Here is a 23,433-nt window from a genome sequence, read left to right on the forward strand (position 1 = left end):
GGGGTCGGGGCTGCTCCGCCCCGGGGCGGGGCACCGGTCGCGCATGCGCACGCCGTGACCTTCCTCACGTGTGTGCTGGCGGCGGCGCGGTCACTCGGTGCGGGCGGCGGGGGAGCATCATGGTGAGTGCCGGGGCCGCCGCTGCCGCCATCTCCCCAGCGCTGCCGCGGGCCCGCTCCCGGGCTGCCCCTCGCCGCGTGCCCGCCGCCGCGGGGACAGACAGCCCGCACGGCCTGGCGGCGCCCCTGCTCCTCCCCGCGGTTGGGTCGCTGCCGGGGCCCCAGGCAGCCGCGCACGGGTGTGCTCGGTCCCTGCCGTGCCCGCGGGCAGAGCTGGGTCGCGGGGGGACCTGGGAAGATGGAGCCGGGGGGTGGCGGCGCCGCAAGGTCACGCAGTCCGTGGGGCAGAGGCGACTCCCCCGGCAGGTGCTGGGGCTGCGGGCCGGACGTGGCGGGAGGTTTGCAGGGGCTGCCTTTGGCTGCGCTCACACTGGAGCTCAGGGTTCCTCCCGCCGCAGTAACGGGAGCGGCCCCGTGACAGCAGCGCTGCAGGGCAGGGCCGCGCAGGCCACGGCTGATCTCTGCGGAGATAGACAAGAAACCTGTGCCACGCTCCGGAGCTCTCTTTTCTATAAGTTTTGTAAAATTTTTTATAAAGTAGGAGAGTTTCACTGAGTTGCCCTTGTTCTCGCAGTGAAACTTGATTCTTAGGATAAGAATATCGTGAGGAATTAAAACTTAGTGTAAAATATTGATGGTCATAAGTCTGGCAGCTTTATTTCTGGTAAACGTAGAACAGCTCTTAAAAAGGAGGGTCAGCGATATTATCTTCACAGAATGGAAACGTACACAACTGGCACCCTTTTCCCTTGGTTATCTTTCATCCCTGTGCTGCTGGCAGCAGTCAAATACAGCATCTTCCATGTGCTGCCTTTTGCTCGTGCTCTGCCCGTGACTTTGCTTTCTGCCCCTTCTCAAGTGTGTGTGGATAGCGATGAGTGCCAGCAAAGGGCACACGGATGCCAGGCCCTTCTAGCTCTTTCTCTGAGCGTGGGCTCTGTACCTGTCCAGTGGAGCACTATCTCCATGTGACTTGGCAGCGTGCCATATCTTTCCTTCTAAATCAAAGCAAGTTCCTTCTTCCTGACCCCTGTGCGTTGGGATAAGTGCATTTGCTTGCATTTATCTGGCCTATGGCAGTTAGACTGCTGGTTCTGAAATGCAGACAGATAGCAGAAAGTAGTTGCAAAAAAACCCCAAACCTAACCCAAATGTGAGGGAAAAACCCAACAACTTAATCAAAACCCTTCACCTTGACTTTGGTACTAAAGCAGTTCAGCTAGAAGGGTGCCTACTTTCTCATTTTCACGGCCTTGACTTAAACTTTCTTGTAATTTTTTCTGAATCTGTCGGTAGAAGTTGGTATAAGCACCAGCACTGCGGCGCAGGCTGCAGATTCTCACTGTTTTTTGGTGAAAGGGTTATGCTTCAAAGCACCTAAGAAAGACTGACAGTGGGGCACCTGACTAGACCTGTGCTTCTAAACCTGTTCTCAAGTATAGGTGCAGCTCTCCCAGGGAGTCCTTAATCTTCATTAGATCTGGTTGTGAACTGGAGAAACCCAGTTCATATAGTCATCAATAATGGTGTTCACCACGCTATAGCAACTGAGGGTTTGGTGTTAAAAGCCTAGAGGCTTTTCCAGACAGAGGAGTCTGCTCATCCGTGGGTGGTTTATTCCCCAGCTGGAGTACATCTTCTACAGCTGAATTGTCAGGATTGCCCAGCATCTGCCTGTGCCTTCAGGAGTTTCTGATGCAATCAGAGCTGCTATTTGCCGCTATTAAATAAGTGCCTAGCAGTTGTCTTACACTATTCATCTCTCTCAAAAGAGAAACCATTATGTGTCGGAGTTTTAAAATTCCTTTTAATTGCAGTTTTTGTTGTAATGGCTCTCTTCTTACAATGTACAATTGCTTCCACAGGCAGGAAAAGCATTTAGGAAATTTCTCCCCCTCTTTGATCGTGTACTGGTTGAGCGATGTGCCGCTGAGACAGTAACCAAAGGAGGAATCATGATACCAGAAAAATCCCAAGGGAAGGTACTACAAGCAACAGTAGTAGCAGTTGGATCTGGAGGCAGAGGAAAGGTAATACCCAAAGCATTCCCTTTGGGTAGAACCAGTAATGAATGGGGTGGTGGTAGCTGGAATATTGCCATAAGAGTGGGATGGTTGTAGTGCAAAAGTGGTCGACAAAAATGGAGGACTGTAATGGCTGAAATTGCAAGTGGAGATTCAAAGAGCAGGTAGAAATCTCAAATTGTCCTAAAATGAACTCCAGCATTCCTTTAATCATTTATAAAATGGAGTGGGGTTTCTTTTGTTTGCTGTTGGTGGTGGGGGGTTTTTTGGGGAGGTGTTGGTGGTGTTAGTTTATTTTAAATATGTAGACAGTGTTTTGTGTGATACCGTTTCATCACATCTCAGCCAAAACCTTGAGGGACCAGCAGACTTCTTTGTTAAAATTATTACATGCTCAAATGTCTGTGACTTGTGAGCAGGGTGGAACCCCAAAATGTGGGGGTTCCACAAAATATAAAATGCCTATTTATTGGCTGCCTTGTGCTGTGTCCAATACCATTGTCCATAAGGATTAGGCTTATTAGACTAAAGAAGGTCAGCAATCAAAGGAAATAAGTGTTGAGTGACTCCTTGTTAATTTTGCACATTGGATATGTATATGGAAATAAGACAGTTCACAAAAAGGCCGGTGCCTGGGGGCTTCCACATCAGAAGGGCTGGTTCTCCATCAGAGCAGTGTTCAGTCAGTAGCAATGCTGGAAAGCAGGTTAAATTTCAACCTGGGCACATTGCCTTGGCCTTTCTTTACCATGAGTCCCTCTCTGCATCCCAGGCTGGTTTGTGTCAGGATCTGATTTTTAACGGTTTATATTGTGAAAGGGTGATAATATTTGACTAATGTGTTAATGTTTTGCTTGTAATACAAAAATTTCATTAAACTCTATCAGGTGTTTCTAAACAATTGAATTGATGGCAACAGTGACAAGTTGATCAAAGTTACAGAAATGGGAAGGTACTTTTTAAACTGGCTCTTGGAGAAATTATCCTTGATTGTAGAATATGGAGATGAACTTTGTGCCTTGGTTTTACAAGGGGGTTTCATGGTTCTTTAAGTGAAGTCCTATTCAGTGTGTCAGGCAAAGACCTCACACTTTAGTTTTGTCTTTACAGTCAAAACTAAATGCAGAGTTGTGATTTCCTGAATGTTTCTGTACATGGATGGACTGTTGTAGTTTGGAGGAATTCTATTACAGAAAAGTAAGGATTTTTTTTTCTTTTTTCAGAATGGTGAGATTCAGCCAGTGAGTGTAAAAGTTGGGGAAAAGGTTTTGCTCCCAGAATATGGTGGCACTAAGATCGTACTGGAAGATAAGGTAGGTTTCCCAGCTTTGTGGGCGCAAATCAGAATGGTTCCTGAAACGCCAGTGATAAATACTGTGGTTGCTTTGTGCTGTTAGCACCATTCAAGAAAGGGAGCAGCTGGATCCAGCCACCTTCTGACAGCTGTGCTACTGCTGCTTCTGTCCTTGCATAAAAGGCAGCAACCACAGGAACCTCTGACCCAACCTTTGCTGGGTGGGCAAAATGTTCCATATGTCAGGTGCATATTAGAGGGAATCCAAAAAGGCTTAGGAATTCCTGGGGGCATCCTTGTTTTTGGCAGGGAAAGCCTGCAGAATTGTTTTCTAACAGTTCTTGCGCTTTCCCACTGCTAGAAGTAGTAACTTGATAACTCTCTAAAGAGTATCTCAGGAACAAAAAGAACTTTTTCAAGACTAGCTCTACATGTTGACTTCTTGGTTAGCTTGCTTTTGATTTTGTACTTAATGGCTGCAATAATGCTGACTCAGAACAAGACAGTATTTGCAAAACAAGAAAAATATTTACATGACAGAAGCTAATGTTTCTTTTCTTTACAGGACTACTACTTGTTTAGAGATGGTGACATTCTTGGGAAATATGTGGACTAAACCTGTTGCAGTATCAGTCATCCATTCCACTAAAATGCTGAAATTTTTCTTTCATCATGTAAATAATGTCCTTTATTTTATAATAAACAGGCATTGAGTCTTTGAAATAACTTGTGATCTCACTGTAACGATGGAACACAAATAAAAATATGTACAGTCAGAAATCAGTTGCTCTTGCTTGAGTTCCATTGAACAGTGAAATTTGGATGACCACCAACCAGCCTTAACTATTCCAAACAACATCATTTTATATCCTTATCTCTGTACTGAGATTGTAAAGGTCTTTACAATAAACTGATAAAACTATTCTGCTTCTGTCTCAGTTTCTGCTGTTGCTCAGTGAAACTGAGTCTCGATGTGTAATGAGCTCTCTGCACCATTCAATGGTAGTAATATGTTATTTTCACCAAGTTTGTATAAAATGAGCTTAAAATGGTTACCAGACAGATGCAGTCTTGCTGAGGATTTTATCCAGCTCCCTTGCACATTGGACTCCTGAGATAGCATGGGTTCTTCTAACTTCTGTCTGAAGACCCTGAAACACTGAAGGTTAAGGCACACAAGCAGCCTGTCCCCCAGCACTTGGAAGGAGCTTGGTGCCAGTCATGTCTCTGCTGTTAGAGGATCATCCAGTTCCCACATGGAGCAGATAAGAATTAATGGTTATTCTTGCTTATCACTCACTAACCTTTACCAATAGAAAATAAAAAAAACCTCCCCTAGCAGTTAATCAGGCAGAAGAGGGGCTGATGCTGATCTTAAATGAAGTTTCTTTACTGATCAGCACACCATCACACCCAGATCTTGAGCTTTCCCTTTTCCCTGCTTTGACAAATTACATTTTCTTTACCCTTAACACACCATTCTTAAATAGCAAGACACTGACTTAGCTAATGCTGAAGCAATTAAATTTCTGTATTCCTGGCCACCTTCTCTTGCCTTGACAAGGATTCAGGGTTGTAGGTGCAGGAGCACCCAGATCTGCACTGTTCCTCAGAAGGCTTTCAAAGCTGGGGTGCACAGAGGGATCTAGTGCAGCCCAAGAACAGAAAGTGCCTTAAGGTGCTTTTGGGGTAATCCTAGTGAAGTCAGTCAGTACATGACTTATTCATGACAGTACATGAAACTTCACTGGCAGGAATTAAATTTCACTTTTCCCTCATCCTAGTCATGCTGATAGGAACGCAGCACTATTAGATACATTATAACCCTTATTCCAGAGGTACCAGTAAGAACTGTAACAAAATATTTTTCCGATCTCCACTCAGATGCTGCAGTGAGGGACTCTGAGGGACTCAAGCTCTGACACAGTTTGAAGCACAATGTATTTTCTGCCAGCACAAAGTCCCTGCCATCAGCTGCACAGCACAGAGGTCAGCTGGAGCAAGGCTTTTCCCTAGATGCCATCGATCACCCAGCCATTCCAGCAGGAGCTGCATTTGCCAGGCTTGGCTGCAATGGCTTTTGCTCCCCTTTGCTGTGGGGTGCTTGCTCTTGGCTGCTTACCTCTGCTTGCTCTGGAGCTGAAGACAAACCAGGCACTGCTCCGGGGGTTAAATTTGCACTGAACTGTGGACAGACAGGGAAGATGCTAAATTAATAAAAATACACTTTTTAGTATAAAAGACTTACATCTTGAGATCTGCCATGTTGCAGTTTTACTTCAGTAGTTACAGCACTGCACCTTCAAGCTGAAACTTCAGATAATCACACCCCAAGGACCTTGCAAGACAATTGATTGTGTAATGAAACACAAACTCCCTGTGAAGCATTATCTCCCACTGCAGCCAGCATGCCTTTATCTCCCAGGATAAGGCAGGCAGTCTGCTGCAGTCACACAGCAAAGAGGAGAAGGTGTTTTAAATATTTACAAATGGCTGAGAGACCCTGTACCCCATCTCAAGGTGCAGTAGGAATTAACTGCCAACAGAGAAATGTTTAGGCCTAAAATTTCACCATTTCTTTCCATAATGGCTGTAAAAGACATGAACTGCATAGGATCCCTCTGAGCCCTCACCACACAACCTGGCTGCCCCCAGCTCCACTTTCAGGCCAGCAGGTTTTCAGCAGCTTGATACAATGCCTATTTATTAAAATATAAAATGCCTATTCGTTATAGAAATAAAATAAATATAAAATGCCTATTTATTAAGCTTAGCATGGCTGTATCTAGTACAGTTTACGTAGGTGATTAAAAACAGAGGTCACACTTCATGGGAATAAGTAATTTATGGATGTGGGGGAAAGAGAGTGTTCCTAGTACTAATTACATGGAGGACACACTGGAACATTTGCTGGATTGACAGGAATGTTCCATCCTTGCACCATAAGGCTCTCACTGCAAGCAAGGACAAGGCAACTGCCACCCAGCCAAGGTGATCCATCTGTGTTACTGCCTCTCAGGCCATGACTGTGTGCCAAATCCCATATCCCTCGGGTTCTTCAGGCAAGGACAGACAGTCACAAACCCTCTTTCTTTACCATGTTCTTCCTGTAGGGAATTAGGCTTCTTTCCACTGTTTTCTACATGGTCTAAAAACTGCAGTTCTGGTGTAAATGCTGCATATTGCCCCACCTGCTTTTTTGAGGAGATACAGTCTTCAGTCTTTCTTCAGTCTGTCTGAATCCCAAGGAAACCAGGTGGACTCCCATCTTTTGTGACTTTCTTTTCTCAACACTTCAGAATAGCTTCCATTCTCAGCAGCTGTAGTGTTTTCAGAGTTTTCTCACCCTGGTTATGTTATCCTGCCACAGTAAGAAAAGGATGGAACATTTATATGCCAATAGAGAAGAAAGGACAGACACATTCCTAACAGCACATGCATGGTTGATAAAATTTTGACCAAATATTAAAATTTTCACTATTGAAGGCCATAAGATGAGGACCAGCTGAAACCCCAAAATTGAAAATCCTCTTGTTAAGATTTTGTTCAAAGACAGCTTGAAATTTAATGAAATGAAAATAATAAACATCTTCCAGGAATACAGGGTTAATTATCAAGGAGCAGCACAAGATAACCCTATAGAATTTAAGATCTTAATAAATGAGGCACATTTCTTTCCTTTTTTCTGCAGGCACATGAACCATCTTCAGACTGAACTAACAGAGACATATTTTTCTCTGAGAGGTATTTCTTCATGGTCAGATTTGTTTCCATGTTAAAAGCAAGATGGCCATGAAATAAAAGTCAGGGACAAATGGAAATATCAAGTTCCCAACTTTTCTGTGCTTTAAGGTTAAACCTTGACTATGCTGATAGGAAAAAAAAAAAACCAAAAACACAACAATAAAAGAATAATGCAAACAAGCGGCTGAATTTTGAAGGACTCAGGCAGCTAGAACGGCTTGTGTTTCAAAACTGGCTGATAATAATATTAATCTCATTAAAAAAAATATTGGAATACAGCTGGTCTAAAGAGGTACTAGGACATTTCTACTCCTCATTCCAATACACCAATTTCTCGCAGCATTTTAAACCTTTTGATAGTTTCTTACACAGCTGGCTTTCGCCACACGACCCGAAGAGCTGACATCCCTGACATGCCTGGGGCAGGAATGCTGGCCAGGAGTAAAATAGTAACTAGTGCAAACCGAGCTCCGGCGCCTGCGGGCAGGAATGCCGAGCCCCGCGTTACAGTGTAACGTGAGAGGGGCTGCTCTGCCGGCAATAGAAACCGCGGGTGAGGCACTGCTGACCCCGTCACCCATTTCTGCTGCCCGCACATTGTCCCGCTCCCGGAGCAAGCCTGGCCTCCGGAGCAAGGCAGGGCCCTGCTCACAGCCTTGCCCAAGCCAAGTCAGCATTCAAAGTGCACTTCTCTTTCTGACGGGAAAGCCTAATCAGAGACTTTTCAGTGTTTTCGATCTAGAAACGTTTCACAAATTGTAGCTCTCACGGGGTAGAAGGAAGGGGTTTTAACGTGTTATTTATAGCAAAAATAACAATTGAGTGAAGGGGAAAACTACAACCAGCACTCACCCTGAAATGCAGTGGGAGCAGGGACAGCAGCAGGTAACCAGCAGCCTTCTCCACTCTGCAGCAAACACCCCACAGCTGCCACCATTTATTCCCTGATTGTGTGAGGGAGGTGTCTCATGGTACCTCGCTGCTTCATCGTTCTCGCACACAGACAGAAGCAATTCACCACTCCCTACTCTGTACTCATTTCTACCTCGTATTTTAGAGAAATAGAAGAACTTTCAAATAATTTTCTTCTCACCCTACAGAAATACTATAAATCACTCTGGTCTTTCAAAATGTTTACTTGCTTGTAAGGGAGATGTAGTTATCAGCCAGCTATGAGGTAACAGTGTCTTTTTTGTTTTCTTCGCAAATAGAGTCAACACCCGGCTCAGTAACCCTTGAAACTTGAGCTAACTCTGTTTGCCATTAGCACAGCAGTTTGTGCCCTCTGCAGAGCAAGCTCACAAGGGGTCTCAATCCTGCCTTTGGAGACCTAGAAAGGTTTCCTACTTTAAAATTATTTTGCCCCACACAACCATTGCTAGGGCGGGGTTTTACTCATTATTTTTAAAATAAATCTTGAATATTGAACTCTGAATAATTTTTAAATGCACATCCTTGTAGTTTGTATTGCAGAGAGCATCGGGGGCTCGGTTGTACAGACAGCAGCGAGGACTAAGCTTGGGTGAGCGTACGCACAGCCGGGGTTGGCGGGGGGATGCTGATCAAACGGGATGAAATACGATGAATTTCCCAATAACCACTCAACCCATCAATCTCCGTGTGAGGCTTCGCCTCACAAACCGGGTCACTCGCTGCGACACCGGTTCCGCCGCGCAGCGCCGAGCGGCCGCCCCAAACCTCCCCACTCGCGGCTCTGTGCGTGTGTGTGTGCGGGTGTCAGTGTTGTCTCAGGAATACAAAATTCTGCTCTGACAGAGGGACCCGCAGGGCACCGCGCTCACAGGGAAGCATCCGTGACCTCCAGCGCCGCGCAGAGGAGAGCGCGATAGCGCTGTCGGGCGGGAAGGGGCAGGGACGGGGAATGGGGCGGCCTCATCACCACCGCCCCCCCTCACGGCCGCACCCGCCTGCCCCTCCCGCTTTCTCTCGCGAGAGCCGTTCTCGTTCCCGCCCCCGCCGCGCGCGGCGGCTGTTCTGGCCGTGCCGCCCCTCCCTCCGCGGGCCGCTCCCGCCCCGCCCCGCGGCTGTTCCGCCCCGCCCCGCGCGGCCCCGCGGCACATCCGGGCCCCGCGGTCGCTATGGTCATGGCGGAGGGCACGGCCGTGCTCCGGCGGAACCGCCCGGGCACCAAGGCCCAGGTGAGTTGTGAGTTACCGCCACCGCCGCCCCGGCCGCCGGGCGAGGGGGCACGGGCAGCGCCGCCGCCGGGGCCCAGAGGCCGGCGGGGCGGCGCCGAGGGCTGCTTCAAGGGCCGCACCGGGCCTACCGAGGTCGGGGCGGCGGCGGCCGGCCCCGGCCCTGCTGCGGAGATCGCTTTGTTCGCGGGGCAGCGGGCGAGACCCGGAGGCTGCGGGGGAGCGGACGGGGAACGGCGGTGGGTCCTTCCCCGCGGGCTCGGCGGAAAGGCCGCCGGAGCTTCCGGGCTGCGGGCTGGGAACGGAGGTCGCGTCGGGCCCGGCTGGCCGAGGGAGGCACCGCGTCCCGTAGCGCGGGGGCCCCGGCCGGGCCGAGAACGAACACCTGCGAGAGCCGGGCGGGAGCGCCGCAGGCCGCTGCAGGCAGGGCGGCTCCCCGGGGCTGTCAGGCACTGCTGCTGTTCCTGCTCTGAAAATACCGGGAGGGAGCTCATGACCCTGCACTGGGCTCCGGGGGGAGCTCGGCACCGTCAGAGCGACCGTACCTGCCTGCCCTCCCGGAGGGATGTCATCCCTCCCTTACGTAACTGCACACAAGGAAATTCTGGTGTTACATCGCTTCTCTTAATCAAAATGGAATTCATTTGTTTCTGAGGTTTCATGGCCAGCTGGAACAGGCACGCCTCAAACACAGAAAATGCATTTTTTAGATGATTTCAGAGACATCAGTCAGACCTTAATGTGAGACTTTCCCCTCTGCTTTTGGGAAAGGAGCCGTGTAAGACAAGTGTCCTCTCCTGTTCTTTGTCATAGCAGAGAGGTAAAATTATTACACAATCCTGTAAATCAGGTCATTCTATGCATGTTTAATCTGTGAAGGAGGCAGAATGTCTCCTGTGTGAGATGTGTGCCTTTGATAAGTTTGAGGTATTCTGAAAAACAGCTGGACATAGACCTAGGTTTGGTCGACTATTATGAAATTCATGTAGATTGAAGGATTTTGTGTATAGTGATGATAATGTCTCTCCATAGACATGATTTTTCTTTGTGTGTGGCTGTATTTAACGTTTGATTTGGATGACACTGGTATAGCTGTTCAGTTTGCAAATACAATTAGGTAATGATATTTCAACAGTGGATATGCACTTGAGGTATTTCTGCCATAGCTGACTTGCTCTCTCAGGAACAGATTGCCAGGCTTTGCTGTTGGGACATTTTCACTGAGTCATTGCACCTGCTGGGATGACTACAGCAAGCTGACGTGCAGCATCTCTGCATGATATGAGGGAGTAGCACCAAATTTTAGATGTGAAAAATGCACAGTAAGAAAATGCCTGTGGTTGGGATGATCGTGGGTGCAGCACATGTGGACTGCTGCAGAACACAGGTGCAGCTGGATCAGGGATGAAACTTCAGCAAGGCTTTATCATTAACAAGGCTGATAAGCATCCAGAAAATTTCATTAAGGCATACTGACCTTACTAGGGGTAAGGTGGGAATGTGGTACCAGGTTAGGCCAGCACAGCGTTGTGTGATCTCAGTTCAGAGATGTTTTTCTTGCTGTGTCACCACTGGGAGCTTTAGTTTCACAAGCAGAGTATGCTGCTGCTCTCTGCAGACCTCTTCTTGCCCACGGCTGCCTGGTCTGGCACCTGCAGTGGGTGCTGTGTGCTGTGCTTCATGGAACAGATGCAGGCTCTGGGAGTTACAGCGGGGGTGTTCACCTGCCGAGTCATGCAGAGCTTTTCCTCTCAAGGTGTGCTGCTGCTGCAGTGCTGGGAGTGGAAATCCTCTCCCTCTTCCTGCCAGGACTGTGTGCTGCTTCTGCTCAGATGCAGCTTCCTGGAATTGTATCAACTCCTGCATCTATTTTCCTGCATGCTCACGCTTATTGTAGGCTGTGTGCCTTTCTTCCTCCCCGTCTGGTTTTGTTACATTGCTTTAAACTTTCTTTTTTCAAAACAGGATTTCTACAACTGGCCTGATGAATCCTTTGAAGAAATGGATAGTACATTAGCTGTCCAGCAGGTATTCCTACTTACATGAAATGTTAATGAGTGCAGTTTTTGTGTTCTGGTATATAAAATTGAACAGGGCTTGATGTTTATCTGCTTAGGGTGTTGCTGCACAGCAGTGAATTGGCTAAGCACCTATGTATATTAACAAATTAATGGTTAGTTTTGTTTGCAGAAATAACTTAAATTCCCATGTCTGGTTTAAACAAATCAGATTTAGGAAAATGGTGGGGGTTTCTCTGTTCTTTTACCTTTTTTAATTGAAGAAAGGCATTTTTCAGATCTGGCATTTTTAATACCAGTTTCCTTACCCTGCCCATCTACTTTTGAATTTTTTAGTCTGACAATAATTTAAGTAAAAATTAAGATGTAATGTTCTAAGTATACTTCCTTACTGTGATTACAACAAGATCTAGTTTTATGTCTACTCCCTCCCCAGTATATTCAACAAAACATAAGGGCAGACTGTTCCAACATTGATAAGATCCTTGAACCTCCTGAAGGCCAGGATGAAGGTGTATGGAAGTATGAACATTTAAGGTAAAAATCCATCTGTTGTTAGCATTCTGTCTTGGTTCTAAGTTTTGTTCATTGATGCTGGAATGAATCTATTTGAATGTGACACATCAAAACTAACTTAAATGAAACTTGATTTCTCCACTGTTAAATATTGGTATTATTTTCTGAATTCCGTGTTACTTCTAAAGATTTATAATGTGCTCTGATCTTAATGGTTTTTTTAAAGAAACTATTTTTTTAAAGAAACTACTACTCACTTCTTGAATAGGAAGATATAGTCATGAATTTCCATAGCACTTTCTCATAGTGTTGTCAGTTCTCCATCTCCACTAATGGGTAATGTGATTTCCAGATGCTCCCAGTGCTTTTCCTGAAACTAGCAGGCAAATAGGCAAGAACAGCAGGATGTTTTACAGTTCTTTTTCTGCTTGTAAGGAAACAAACCTTTTTGTCCACTTCTGTTTTTCAAGTTGCAGTACAATACTTCCACTAATGATATGTTAAACTCAGCCTTTGCTGTCAGTGAAGAATTAAAATATAATTGTTTAGCTGAGTAAGAAAATCATCTGCTGGTATGAAGATCAGAGTGTCTAAGCTGTTTTCTATGAGATACTTGCAGTGAGGAAACAGATAGCTGATTTTGATGCTGCTGTGTTCAATTTCTTTTAGGCAATTCTGCCTTGAGCTCAATGGACTAGCTGTCAAACTTCAGGTAATTCTTTTCTTGAGACATTTTGTCAGGGAGGAGACTTCTTTGTTTTGTGTAGATTGCAGAGCTTTCTTCTAAGTATATACATGCTGGGCTAAGCAGTGGTTGGAGGTTTTGTAATATTTTAAGGGCATATGGCAATTAACTCTTTTGGGGGGTGGACAGGGCAAGGAAGTGATTTGAAAAGATCAGCTCCTTTTTGCTGCTGGGGTTTTTTCTTAACTGAACAATTGTTTTAACAGAGTGAATGTCACCCTGACACATGTACTCAGATGACAGCAACTGAACAGTGGATTTTTCTTTGTGCAGCTCATAAAACTCCCAAAGAGGTATGGATGTATTTTGGAAAACTGACTCCAGTGATGCAGGAATTTTCTTTCACAGTTCATAGGTTCATGGGGAGCCTGTTAGAGGTGGTTTCTCTAGTCAAACTCTAGTCAAACTGAGAGCTTACGTGGGTTAAGAATATAATTTTGAGCTATTCTTCTTTACCATTCTGTAGTGTTTTACAGAGGAACAGGATGAGGTAAAAGGAACTGCTTTTTTTACCTCAGTATTAGCAGCTTTGCACATTCCCCTTTTCTCTTTGGGTTGGTGTTGACCCTGCCTGAAACTCAAAGGAAAAAAGCTCTTTGTTTAACTGATAGAAGAGTCCATGCTGAGGATGGGCTGTCATCTTCAAACCTTGGCCTTGATCCACAGTGTAAACCTGACACTCCAAACGTGACTGCATGTGCTCATTCTTGGAGCAGGTACTCCAAAAAGGTGGTGGAGTCATGAAGATGTTTCTAGTCAAGTTGGTTTATCAGCATGGCATTAGCTTGTCTTCCTCCATGTCCAGTTAGTTTAAACTTTGTTCAGATCTTCTGTTAAACCACTTGATACATCTTTTTTTTTTTTTCCTTCAGAAAGTCTTTGTTGCTTTTGGTTATGATAGTAGCGCAGTTTGTCATATTTATCTTTGTATTTCAACTTCCAGAATAAGGTATTGGTTCTTTTTAACCTTATCTTTTCTATCCTGTAAGGTCTTTTTTCTTGTTTTGTTCTGCTTTTACTTTCCTGAGATGTTTGGATTTAGCCAACTTCCCACTCTCTCCTTTAACCCCTATCTGTAGTCAGCACCTTGGCATGTCTGGCAGTGTGGTCCTCAGCTGGATTGGAGAACTTCAGGCTTCTTTTTATCTCTGAGCATGCAGCACTCATCTCCTGTTTTCAATGGCAGTAGCCACCAACTCATGGTCAGATAGGGGCTGATGGAACCTTGAACTGCTGAGAGAAATGTACTGACAAGTCTTTTTCCTAAAATTGGTGAATGGACAATGGACAGACATTCTTTCTCTCAGTCTGGCTCAGTTCATCTTTTCTTCCTTTAGGTGTACTTGATTGCAGAGCCAGGGATGGCTTGTTACACACTTAATTACATGTATGATTTTAGTTTTCTTTGCCAAATGAAAAAGCACTGATAGATTTAGGTGCAGGTTTGGTTTCAGAGCCTGTAAAAGAACAAGTCTGGCAACTTGACTGTGTGGGAAACAAATGAGCTGTGAGGTAACAATCATCTTTCCTTTCAGTGTACTCCTAGCATGTATTTTTATTATACAGCTTTGCTCAAGGAGAGGCATAAAATTCACTGCTCATGTGCATAATGGCATTGCCATAGTAACTTTTTCTTGAAATAATTTTCATGGGTTGTGAAGCAGAGAAAAGAACTTGCTCAAGGAGGAAATGTAGTTATACATATATATATTTATATATATAGTTATACCTTTAGACAAGCTATGTGAAACTTCTGGGAATAAAAATGACCAATGAAGTTCAAAGCATCAGAAAATACAATAAAATGTTTCTTTTTAAATAAGTTCTGACAATGTCATGCATGTGCTCACTCACTGTCTGTTTCTGTAGTGTCCTGCTATAGACTACACCAGGCACACACTTGATGGAGCTGCATGTCTTCTGAATAGCAATAAATATTTCCCCAGCAGGTAAAAACATTTTCTCTTGGGAGGAGGGAGAGAAGGAGGGAGGAGGCTGGAACTTAAGACAGTGACAAAGCCCAGGGAGAAGTGTAATGCATGTTTCGTGGACTACTGTTGGAACTATCAAAAATCCTGCAGCTCTTAGGAGTTGGGAGGCCTATTGCCACTTCTGAGCTGAGGAAGAATTCTGGCTTATTCAAATAGTTTGCCATTTACTGTAGCTAAGGGATGCTTTTTAGGTAGAAACTGTTTTAGTGACATCTGTTAGTGGTATGGGGCTTCCATTGGAGTAGTGCCCACGTAGACAAGAGGATGGCCTTTGGACAGATGCTGCACCTCAAATGCCTCCAAGAGCACAGCACCAAAACTCTCCAGAAGCCAACACCAACCTACTGGGGGACGTGGCAATCACAGAAGACAGAGACAGGCTACTGAATGGGCAGGTCACATCAGAGAAAACTTGGAGAAGTCAAAATTGTGCTTCTTGAGGAATTCAGTATTGACAAGGAGGTGCAACTGGAAGTCTCTTTTTTTCTTTGCCCATAAAGCCTAGAAACCAGAGATCTAGCCTTTACCAGAATTACTGATGATGATTAATTATAGGCAGAACGTCTTTGCGGTCAGAGTACAATTTGTAAATGTGGAGCTTGCACCAACAAGTCTATATTTCATATGCAATTATACAGAATAGTTTTCACAATCAAAATTTATGTCAACATGTTCCTTAGTAGTAATTTCTTTAGAGCAGTTGTGTAACCTTTCTCCTGCTGCTTACAGGGTTAGCATAAAGGAATCCTCTGTAGCCAAATTAGGATCAGTGTGCCGAAGGATTTACAGGATATTTTCACACGCTTACTTTCATCACCGGCAGATATTTGATGAATATGAAGTAAGTAGTTTGAAATTACATCTTGAAAGCAGGGTATTTACTGAAGTTACAGCTGTGATGGAGTTGTATGAAATATTTTAGTCCTACTAGAAGCTCTATATTCAAATGAAGGATTGATTACAGTCGATTCCAGTTTTGCAAGAACTGAAAAGCTGTTATATTTACATATACACACAAAAATTCATTTATGTGATTAGTGTATTTAGTTATAGTTTCCCTTGATTTAGAGAAAAGGCCACAATTGGAGGTTTTGTTACAGACAACTCAAATTCATCTTGTATTTAAGAATCCTGAATGTATTCAAGCACTGAGTCCAGTTAGTACTGCTTACAAATATATATCATGTCCTGTTTGTGTATGTTGCACAACAGTTAAGGAATTCTAATTGTGTAACTGTAAAGACTCAGAGTAATTGAGGGCAACTTGTGCACAACCAGTAACCTTTTTTTTTTTGTAATGGGAAAGTAGAAATTAACAGATAGAAAGGAGATAAGGGGTACAGCTAAATATAAAAGGGAACCTTTGCCAAATCCCACTGAAGGATTCTGGAACAAATGATTGTGCCCTGTTGTGTTGGAGATAGACAAGAATATATTTAAATATTTAAAAGTATGGTTCTGAAATTCCTCCTACATGCACTAAGTGCTGTTTCTTAGTATTTGTAGTAACTATAAGCAACCAGTAAAGATACAAAAGAAGCAATGACTTTACTAATTAAGTTTGAATAAGACCTGTAAATGTAACAAGACAATTACATAGAGTATGCTTTTTGCTCAGCATGTTCCTCATAATGATTTAAAGTAATCCTTCTGTACACACTGTTTTCTTCCCTTTTTTCACCTCCAGAATGAAACTTTCTTGTGTCACCGGTTCACTAAGTTTGTGATGAAGTATAATCTGATGTCCAAGGATAACCTGATTGTACCAATTTTGGAAGAAGAAGTGCAAAATTCAGTGTCAGGGGAGAGTGAGGCATAATGGCAAGAGCAGTACAGAATCCTGTACTGAATATAAACAAAACATTAATTATGTACTGTATATATCACTTTAGACACTTCAATCACGTATCTTCATAGCTTTGTTTAGTATACTTTTTGTATGCTGTGTGCATTGCCTTTTAATATGGGAAATACTTCTAAGTTATTCATGAGCTGTATATTCATCTATGTGGCACTCATGGTTTTTAAATAAAAGTAGTAGTATCTGTTTATAATGCCTGTTAATAAAAGAATTTACAGTTCTCTAAAAATGCTGCTAAACAATCATTGAATTACAATCCTGAAGATGTGTCTGATTGGGTGGGGCAAAAGTGAGATTTCACAGCAAGCCATTTTGTAATGCAGTAGCTATATTAAGTCTTAGTTCAAAGATTATCACCTTAAAATATATAATTCTGCAGGAAGCTTCTTGCAATGTAGCTTATTCCTAATTTACCTTTTATTTTTTTAAATGGCTTTGAAGATTTACTTCTGGATATGCATATTGCTGTATGTGTATATCCAGATACTAACAGCATCTATAGTATTAACCAAAAGGACAATTTCACTATGGTATTGAACATATATATTCTTGATATATATCTAACACACTTTCTGGACTTTGTCAGCAGTGGAGGTTTGTGTGCAGCTGGGGACAGGTGCTGTCCTGTTAAGGCAGACTTCTGCTGTTCTCCAGTTCACAGCCTCTCTAAAGAATACCTGTGCATATTTATGGCAACTGCTTACAGATTATACCTCAGCTGTTCATGTTACACTACATAACACACTGGCACAGTCTCTGCTTGTAGTCCTAGTCAAAACATGCTACGTACCTGAAATATCCAACCTGATTCTTTGCAAGAGTTAATTGTGTTTTCAACATACATTTGTTTCTCTTCATTTACCTTAACCATATTGACAGAAAGACTGGGATTCATGCTTCTGCTTCCCTATCAGTTTCCCTGTCTGTTCCAAGTTGTGTTTGCAGATTTGCAATAACTGACAATTTCCATGAGTGCTGCTTAATTGTGTTTTGTCTAGAAAGATAGAATTAAATGTTTTAGAGATGCATATAAGAGAAATACTGCTAAGTGTACATGAATGCAGGGTCTAAAAGCAGTAGCAGTGTTCTTGAATGAATTTTGCTTTGCTGTTTAAGAAGTTAGCTTGTTTCTCTGAGGTTGACAGGAGCCCTCTTTATTTCTTTCAGCAGGTCAGAATGGGCTAGCTCAGCTCGTTTCAGTAATTTACACTTTGTTTTCTACATTACATTTACATGGAAAGAAGGGAGTCCACATATTTTTACTAAGTGTTTTTTCATAATATACTAAACATGCCTTAAATTCTATTTTTCTTTATATGAATCAAGCACACCTCAAGCAACTGTTACCACCTGGACGTAAAGGGAATATGAACAATGAGAAAATTGAGAAATTGAGAGACTAAGCTTAAGTACTTCAACAGCTGTGTTCTTCAGCAGCTTCTTGTCTCATGTTTATCATTGTATTTAACTGTCAGCAGGGTAATTGCATGAGATGTTGTCAGAGTGAAGTAGCTTTAGTTACTGTCTATACACTTAGCTGTAACTTGCCTTGTATAGACCAGGTTACCTGATTTTGATAGATACCTTGGAGTTTGTACTGCAGGTAGGAGGATGTTTGTACTGGAGGTAGTAAAATGTATTTAGCTCGTTGCTGTCTGCTCTAGGACCATCCATGTGTGGCTCCTTTGTACAGTCACTCTGCACGTGTATATTGGCCATGGTGACTGGGACAGACAAAAACATGGGACTGGTGTTGCTAATTACATTTCCTCTACAAAATTGAAGAAAATGATGTGGTGCTCAGGACTGCATTCAAATTTTAAATCTCTTCCACTTACGCTTTAAGAGTTTAACTTCAAAACAAAACTCTGGAAGTTTGAATCCTGTTTATTCTCATTCAGATTTGCACTGTAAAATCGACTTGCTATACTTAGCTGATTTTATATAAGGCCTAAGTGAGACACTGCTTGTATTTTCCCTTGCTATTGTTTACATGAGTACTGTGTACACACATGTGCCTGGATGGTACCATAAAACTTCAGTTAGCCTAAGCAAACCATTGATTTGTCTAATAAATATTAACAGGTTTAATTTAGACTTTACATCATAGGGAAACTGAGACTGTCTTTGAATTATATTGTAAAAAAAGGATAAAATTAAACTGTTTCTTTATCCATACCACTATATTTTGACAAGTTATTCTCTTTTTTCATGTTGTCTGAGAACACAGCAACTGTTTCCAACAGACCCTTGCGTGCTCCCCCATCTCTGCTCCAAGGTGTGCTCAAGTCAGGTTGTCTTTCTTCTTTCCAAAGCAGAGTAATAAAATACTCATTAGGAACTTGCAAGTCAGACCTCAAATTTCACACTCCTCAAATCAGAACATGCTGGTTCCACAGTTAAAATATGACAGGTCTAGAAGAGACCCTCTAGATAGAGAATAAGCACATTTCTGACTGCATGTCACAAAGGCTGTAAGCAAAGACTCACTGGCACATTACTTCTTCCTTTGTCACTGGGGTTTTTCCTCACCTTTGGCTTAGTACATCTTCCAGCACATCAGCCATGGTGTTCAGCTGTCAAGACAGCAATCTTCATTTTTTGCCTTCCAAAGATGAATATACGAGGAACAGGGAAAACCTAATGAGTTTTTACTAGATGGCATTAACTTTATCAGGCTTTGCTGTTCAGACAAGACTGCAAAAAGCTGATTTTAACTTGAGGCAAGGTATACACTGATCCAGTTAATGTCAGTGTGAGCTAAACACTATAAACTGGGAACTGATTTGCTAAGTACTTCTAATGGTGAGAACCTTCCTATATGCACTACAGAAAAGATCTGAACCTATACAAAAAGAAAATATTTACAGACCAAAAACAAGTGAAGCAGCCATTTATTGCAGTTGACCAGGTATGTAAATAAACTGTTCTGACAGTTATAAGCAAAATACAAAATATTTAACTGTGGACAGTTTCTTCCTGTTTGTAAACATTAGAAAACTATTTCCTCTCCAAACAATTTAAGCATCAGAAAGTATAAACAGTCTTTTGCAGAGGTTCATGAACATGGCTGCCTTCTTTCTAATAGTTGCAGAGCATTTCTGTTGTCACAACAAGGAAAGGGATTTTCCTACTACATTTCAAACACAAGGGCTCCTGGCTGAAGCCTTGCTATTGACTACAGAAAGTGTACTTACTGTTCTTTTCAGAGAATTCTTCTGATTTCCAGAGCTGCATTACTTAGTGGACAGTGCTGGTCATCACACCAGTAAGGGCAAACCTTAATGCTCTGGTTTGTGCCAGCCAGGTGATGAGATCTGAAATCAAATCTCCTGTACCCAAAATGCACCCTCCCTTTTTCACTCATCCAAGTAAGGTAAGAGTTGTCTCAGAATATTTTACAAGGAACAAACCAGATGATTTTCCATAACTCGTTTTAGAAGCATTTTCAGTTTTTTCAGTTTCAGCATCCAAGCCTTAGGAAGATGAGTGGTCAAGTGCATGAAGTCAGATAATTCTTCCACTGCCTTCACGCAGGCTGAGCAAGCAACGTGCCCTGACTGCCAAAAGCAAACAATTCAGATGAATATTTCTACAGCACAGGCTACTTTGATACTATGAGACAAATGGGATTAAAAAACCCAGCTGTCCTTAACAATCCAGGAATTGCTGTGTGGGTTCAGAGGAAACAATTTAGCATAGCTATACTGCATTAAAAAGAAAGGAATCCAGAGGTGTGGAGCATTGTCAACAGCTGTGAGATTCAGGAGTAAGGACTAAAGCATAGTCAAAACTGAGGGCTATAACTGAAAAAGAATATGGCTTCATTTCATTTTAAAAGAAGCCTTTCTTGCTGAAAGTGATGATGTTCTAGTGTACCTGTGGACATCCAGGGCATACTCAATTTCCACCCTAATTCCAAAACAGTCTCTCCTGTGTACATCCCATTAATTGTAAGGAGAATATTTCTCTTAGAAAGATACTGTTTTATTTGAATTTTCTGCCCTTTCAACAGGTGATATGAAAGATCTCAGTTAAAAATTAAGTCATTTTTATCCAATTAATGCATTCTAGAAAGAGTAACTGTATTAAATGTACTTTGTACCTTAAATACTTACAGCTCAGTTTTGGTTTAGGGCTCACTAATGTCAACTATCTTAAGCAAGGATCTTGCTTTATAAAAGGTTATTTCTTTGATATACTTTAAAAGCTCTAACTTGAACTATTCAGAACTGGAGTTCTGGACCAATTTTTGCCCATTTTACCGATTGGACTTGTATGGAGAATGACCAATGGTTAAAATTACACACACACAAGTTCTGGGTAACTAATTAAAAGATACTTCTAGAAGTAGAGCAACATATTCCCGGTTGCATGAGACCAGCTGTTGCTCCATTTTTAACATGCTAGAGTTACCTGGCTTTCTGCCAGAGACAGCTGTAACTTGTATTTCATATTTCTTGCCTATCTGTGTCCCATGGAGGAGATCCCTGCTGCCTGTGAGCATGACCAGTGCTCCCTGAGAAGTGCCACAAGAGAAAGCAGCACTTGGGCAGGCTCTGCAGGGACACCCAGCCCAGCAGAGGGATCTTCCTCCTTCACTGCCCCAGACAGCCATGAACACAAGGCTCATGCCCCACCCACATCCCTGACCTCGAGATGCTGGTGGGAAAGCTGGGAGAAGAGCCTTGGCCAGAAGGGTTCCTTACTGTACCTCCTGTTGGAGGTGCTCCCATCACTCCCCACAGCATGCAATGGGAAAAAGAAGTTGAAGCTTAATCTCCAGAGCTATGGATTTTTTTGGAAGAAAAGCCCTCAAACTGCTACAAACAGTTAAAAGTTGCTCTTCCAAAGGAAAAATAAGCAAGCCTGCCAGTAACAATTTTGTAAGTAGCTCAGAAGCAGCTCCAAAGCAATGTTATTTCAAGCTCCCCCTATGCTAATTATGTCAGTAGAATGGGTTTTCCCCCTACATCCCCCACCCTATAACATTATATTTTTTTCTGCATGAATTAGTTTTGCTTACTGAAATAAGCAGCTGTGTTCTTTCTGCACAGCTCTGAGACTGCAGCTGAACCTCCACTATCCTGGCCATCTCCTGGGGTGCTTATTTGGAGTTAATTGTTGGTGTTCTAGAGTCACTGCATTAATCTGCCCTCTGCATTTAGTGCCAGCATCTACCACTGTGGATTAGGCAGAGTGCACAGCAGCTGGTGGGATGCCATCCATGGGGAATGGGGTGTTGTGGGTAAATGATTAATGACATTTGTTGTTCGCAGCACAACACACAGGTACCAAACAGGTACACACAGGTACCAAAATCCCTGGGTGATGTGTGTGCTGTACTGCAAACACTGAGAACAGAGTTATGAATACATTTGCTCAGTTCTGACTTATTTTGACCGAATTATTTTACACTAGCTTAGAGATGACGAGCATTTATAATTTTTTTTTTTTTTTTGCTTCTAGAACTAAATTAAAAACGCACACTGTAGTTATAATCACATTTACCTTCTGGAGATGCATTTTTATTCAGCTTCTCCTCTGTAAAATACACCTTCCAGACAGCAGCATAAAAGCAGTTGCTGTTTGCTCCTTTCCCCACAGCACCTTGCCAGCATTAACCTCCCTTAACGCAAGCAGCCCCTCCCCATAGTAAGGATGGAAGCACAGCAACTTGATCCTTTCCTCTGAACATCAAGTCTGGTATTGGATGCAGCTCAATACACTTTATCCAGTGTGAGATACATTTAGCTGAGACATTTTATATATACATCCATCTAATACTGCCTATGAAGTTTAGCCTACATCTTCCTCCTATGCATTAGCAGCATCACACTGCTCTCAATGCTTCCTAGGGAGCTTCTCAAACTACCTGTTTACAGACTGCAAGTTATCTTTCAAGGGATGAGCAGTTCCTAATTTCCACTCATGAGTACATTATGAACACATCATTATAATACAAGTTATAAACTCCTGGTTTACATGTACAAGGAACCTTGTGAAAACTGCATAGGTGAAGTTATATTCCAGGAACAAGTTAGCTACCTACAGCCTCCTGAGTTTTTCTGTCCATTACAAGTCTGAATGTAGCTTAAATTATTAACACTCTAGTCTAAGACTTGACATTTCTCTAGGCTTTTGAACTTAGGCAAGGCAAATAAAGTGAAAATTATATTAAAACTTAACAACAGCCAGACAGTTCATTTTTCCCCACCAATATATACAACATCCTTAAAAAAACCCGAACAACAAAACAACCAAACAAACCCAAAAGCATTCCTCCAGCTCGTGGAAAATTCTAAACATCCTCATTCCTTTCTCTCTCACACAATTCAAACTGTCACTGTTTTGCAGCTTTTGCTTCCTTGCTTGTCAAAAGCATTAACAAGTTAGCAGAGCACCCAAGTCATATAGTTATACTATTAAAGACAGACAGAAAAACAAATTATTTTGCAGTAGTATTATTACTACAGTAGGATTAACACAACATGGAAAATGAAAAAAATACAAAAAGAGTTTGGGAAGAGTCATAGGATTATACCAATGTATTTAAAGTAGTGTAGTTTTTTTTGAAAAAAACCCATTTGTGTGATTTATGTACATGTCCATTTGATACAGTTACTTACTTCTCACATACACGTGACCTGAGTGACTCCATCCTCCTGGTCAAATTGTCCATCATCCAGTTCCCTTAATACTCCATCACTGCTACTGAATCCTGGGAAGCCTCCATAATGGGAGGATCCCTCCTTGATCCAACATTGTCTAGAAGGAGATAGGTGAAACTCATCAGGGGGTTGTCCAGTTTCTACAGGGCAGAAAGCAGCTGTGTCTGACCCCACACTTCTGCTGGACACTCTGCCTTTTTCTTCGCCAGTCATTTGTCTTAAGGATTTCCTCTGAAAAACAAGAGAATGTTGAAATGTTAGTTTATTTAGGGGAAAAACAACTGAGCCAAACAC

At 42.8% G+C, this 23,433-nt stretch overlaps 2 protein-coding genes across 3 annotated transcripts in view; one reads left to right on the plus strand and one right to left on the minus strand.

Moving 5' to 3' along the window:
* Positions 1 to 18: 18 nt before the first annotated feature.
* LOC118688616 (MOB-like protein phocein) lies at positions 19 to 18,652 on the plus strand. 2 transcript variants are annotated; one of them, XM_036386276.2, is made up of 8 exons: positions 9,241 to 9,340; positions 11,303 to 11,365; positions 11,792 to 11,892; positions 12,541 to 12,583; positions 12,823 to 12,909; positions 14,486 to 14,565; positions 15,337 to 15,448; positions 16,295 to 18,652. In XM_036386276.2, exons 1-8 carry the CDS (start codon positions 9,281 to 9,283, stop codon positions 16,424 to 16,426), a joined length of 678 nt encoding a protein of 225 aa, XP_036242169.1. In that variant the 5' UTR covers positions 9,241 to 9,280; the 3' UTR covers positions 16,427 to 18,652. The 2 variants fall into 2 exon arrangements, with proteins under 2 accessions (XP_036242170.1, XP_036242169.1); XM_036386277.2 differs by lacking the exons at positions 9,241 to 9,340; positions 11,303 to 11,365; positions 11,792 to 11,892; ... (3 more) ...; positions 15,337 to 15,448; positions 16,295 to 18,652 and adding exons at positions 19 to 122; positions 1,985 to 2,149; positions 3,367 to 3,456; positions 4,003 to 4,359.
* A 692-nt stretch (positions 18,653 to 19,344) lies between these two features.
* The window catches only part of RFTN2 (raftlin family member 2), a 29,395-nt gene continuing 25,306 nt past the window's right edge, over positions 19,345 to 23,433 (minus strand). Inside the window, 1 exon segment of the mRNA XM_036386275.2 lies at positions 19,345 to 23,370. Within this exon segment, the coding sequence (XP_036242168.1) occupies positions 23,101 to 23,370 (270 nt within the window). The 3' untranslated portion in view covers positions 19,345 to 23,100.

This window comes from Molothrus ater, chromosome 7, assembly GCF_012460135.2.
Source record: "Molothrus ater isolate BHLD 08-10-18 breed brown headed cowbird chromosome 7, BPBGC_Mater_1.1, whole genome shotgun sequence".
Lineage (NCBI taxonomy): Eukaryota > Metazoa > Chordata > Aves > Passeriformes > Icteridae > Molothrus > Molothrus ater.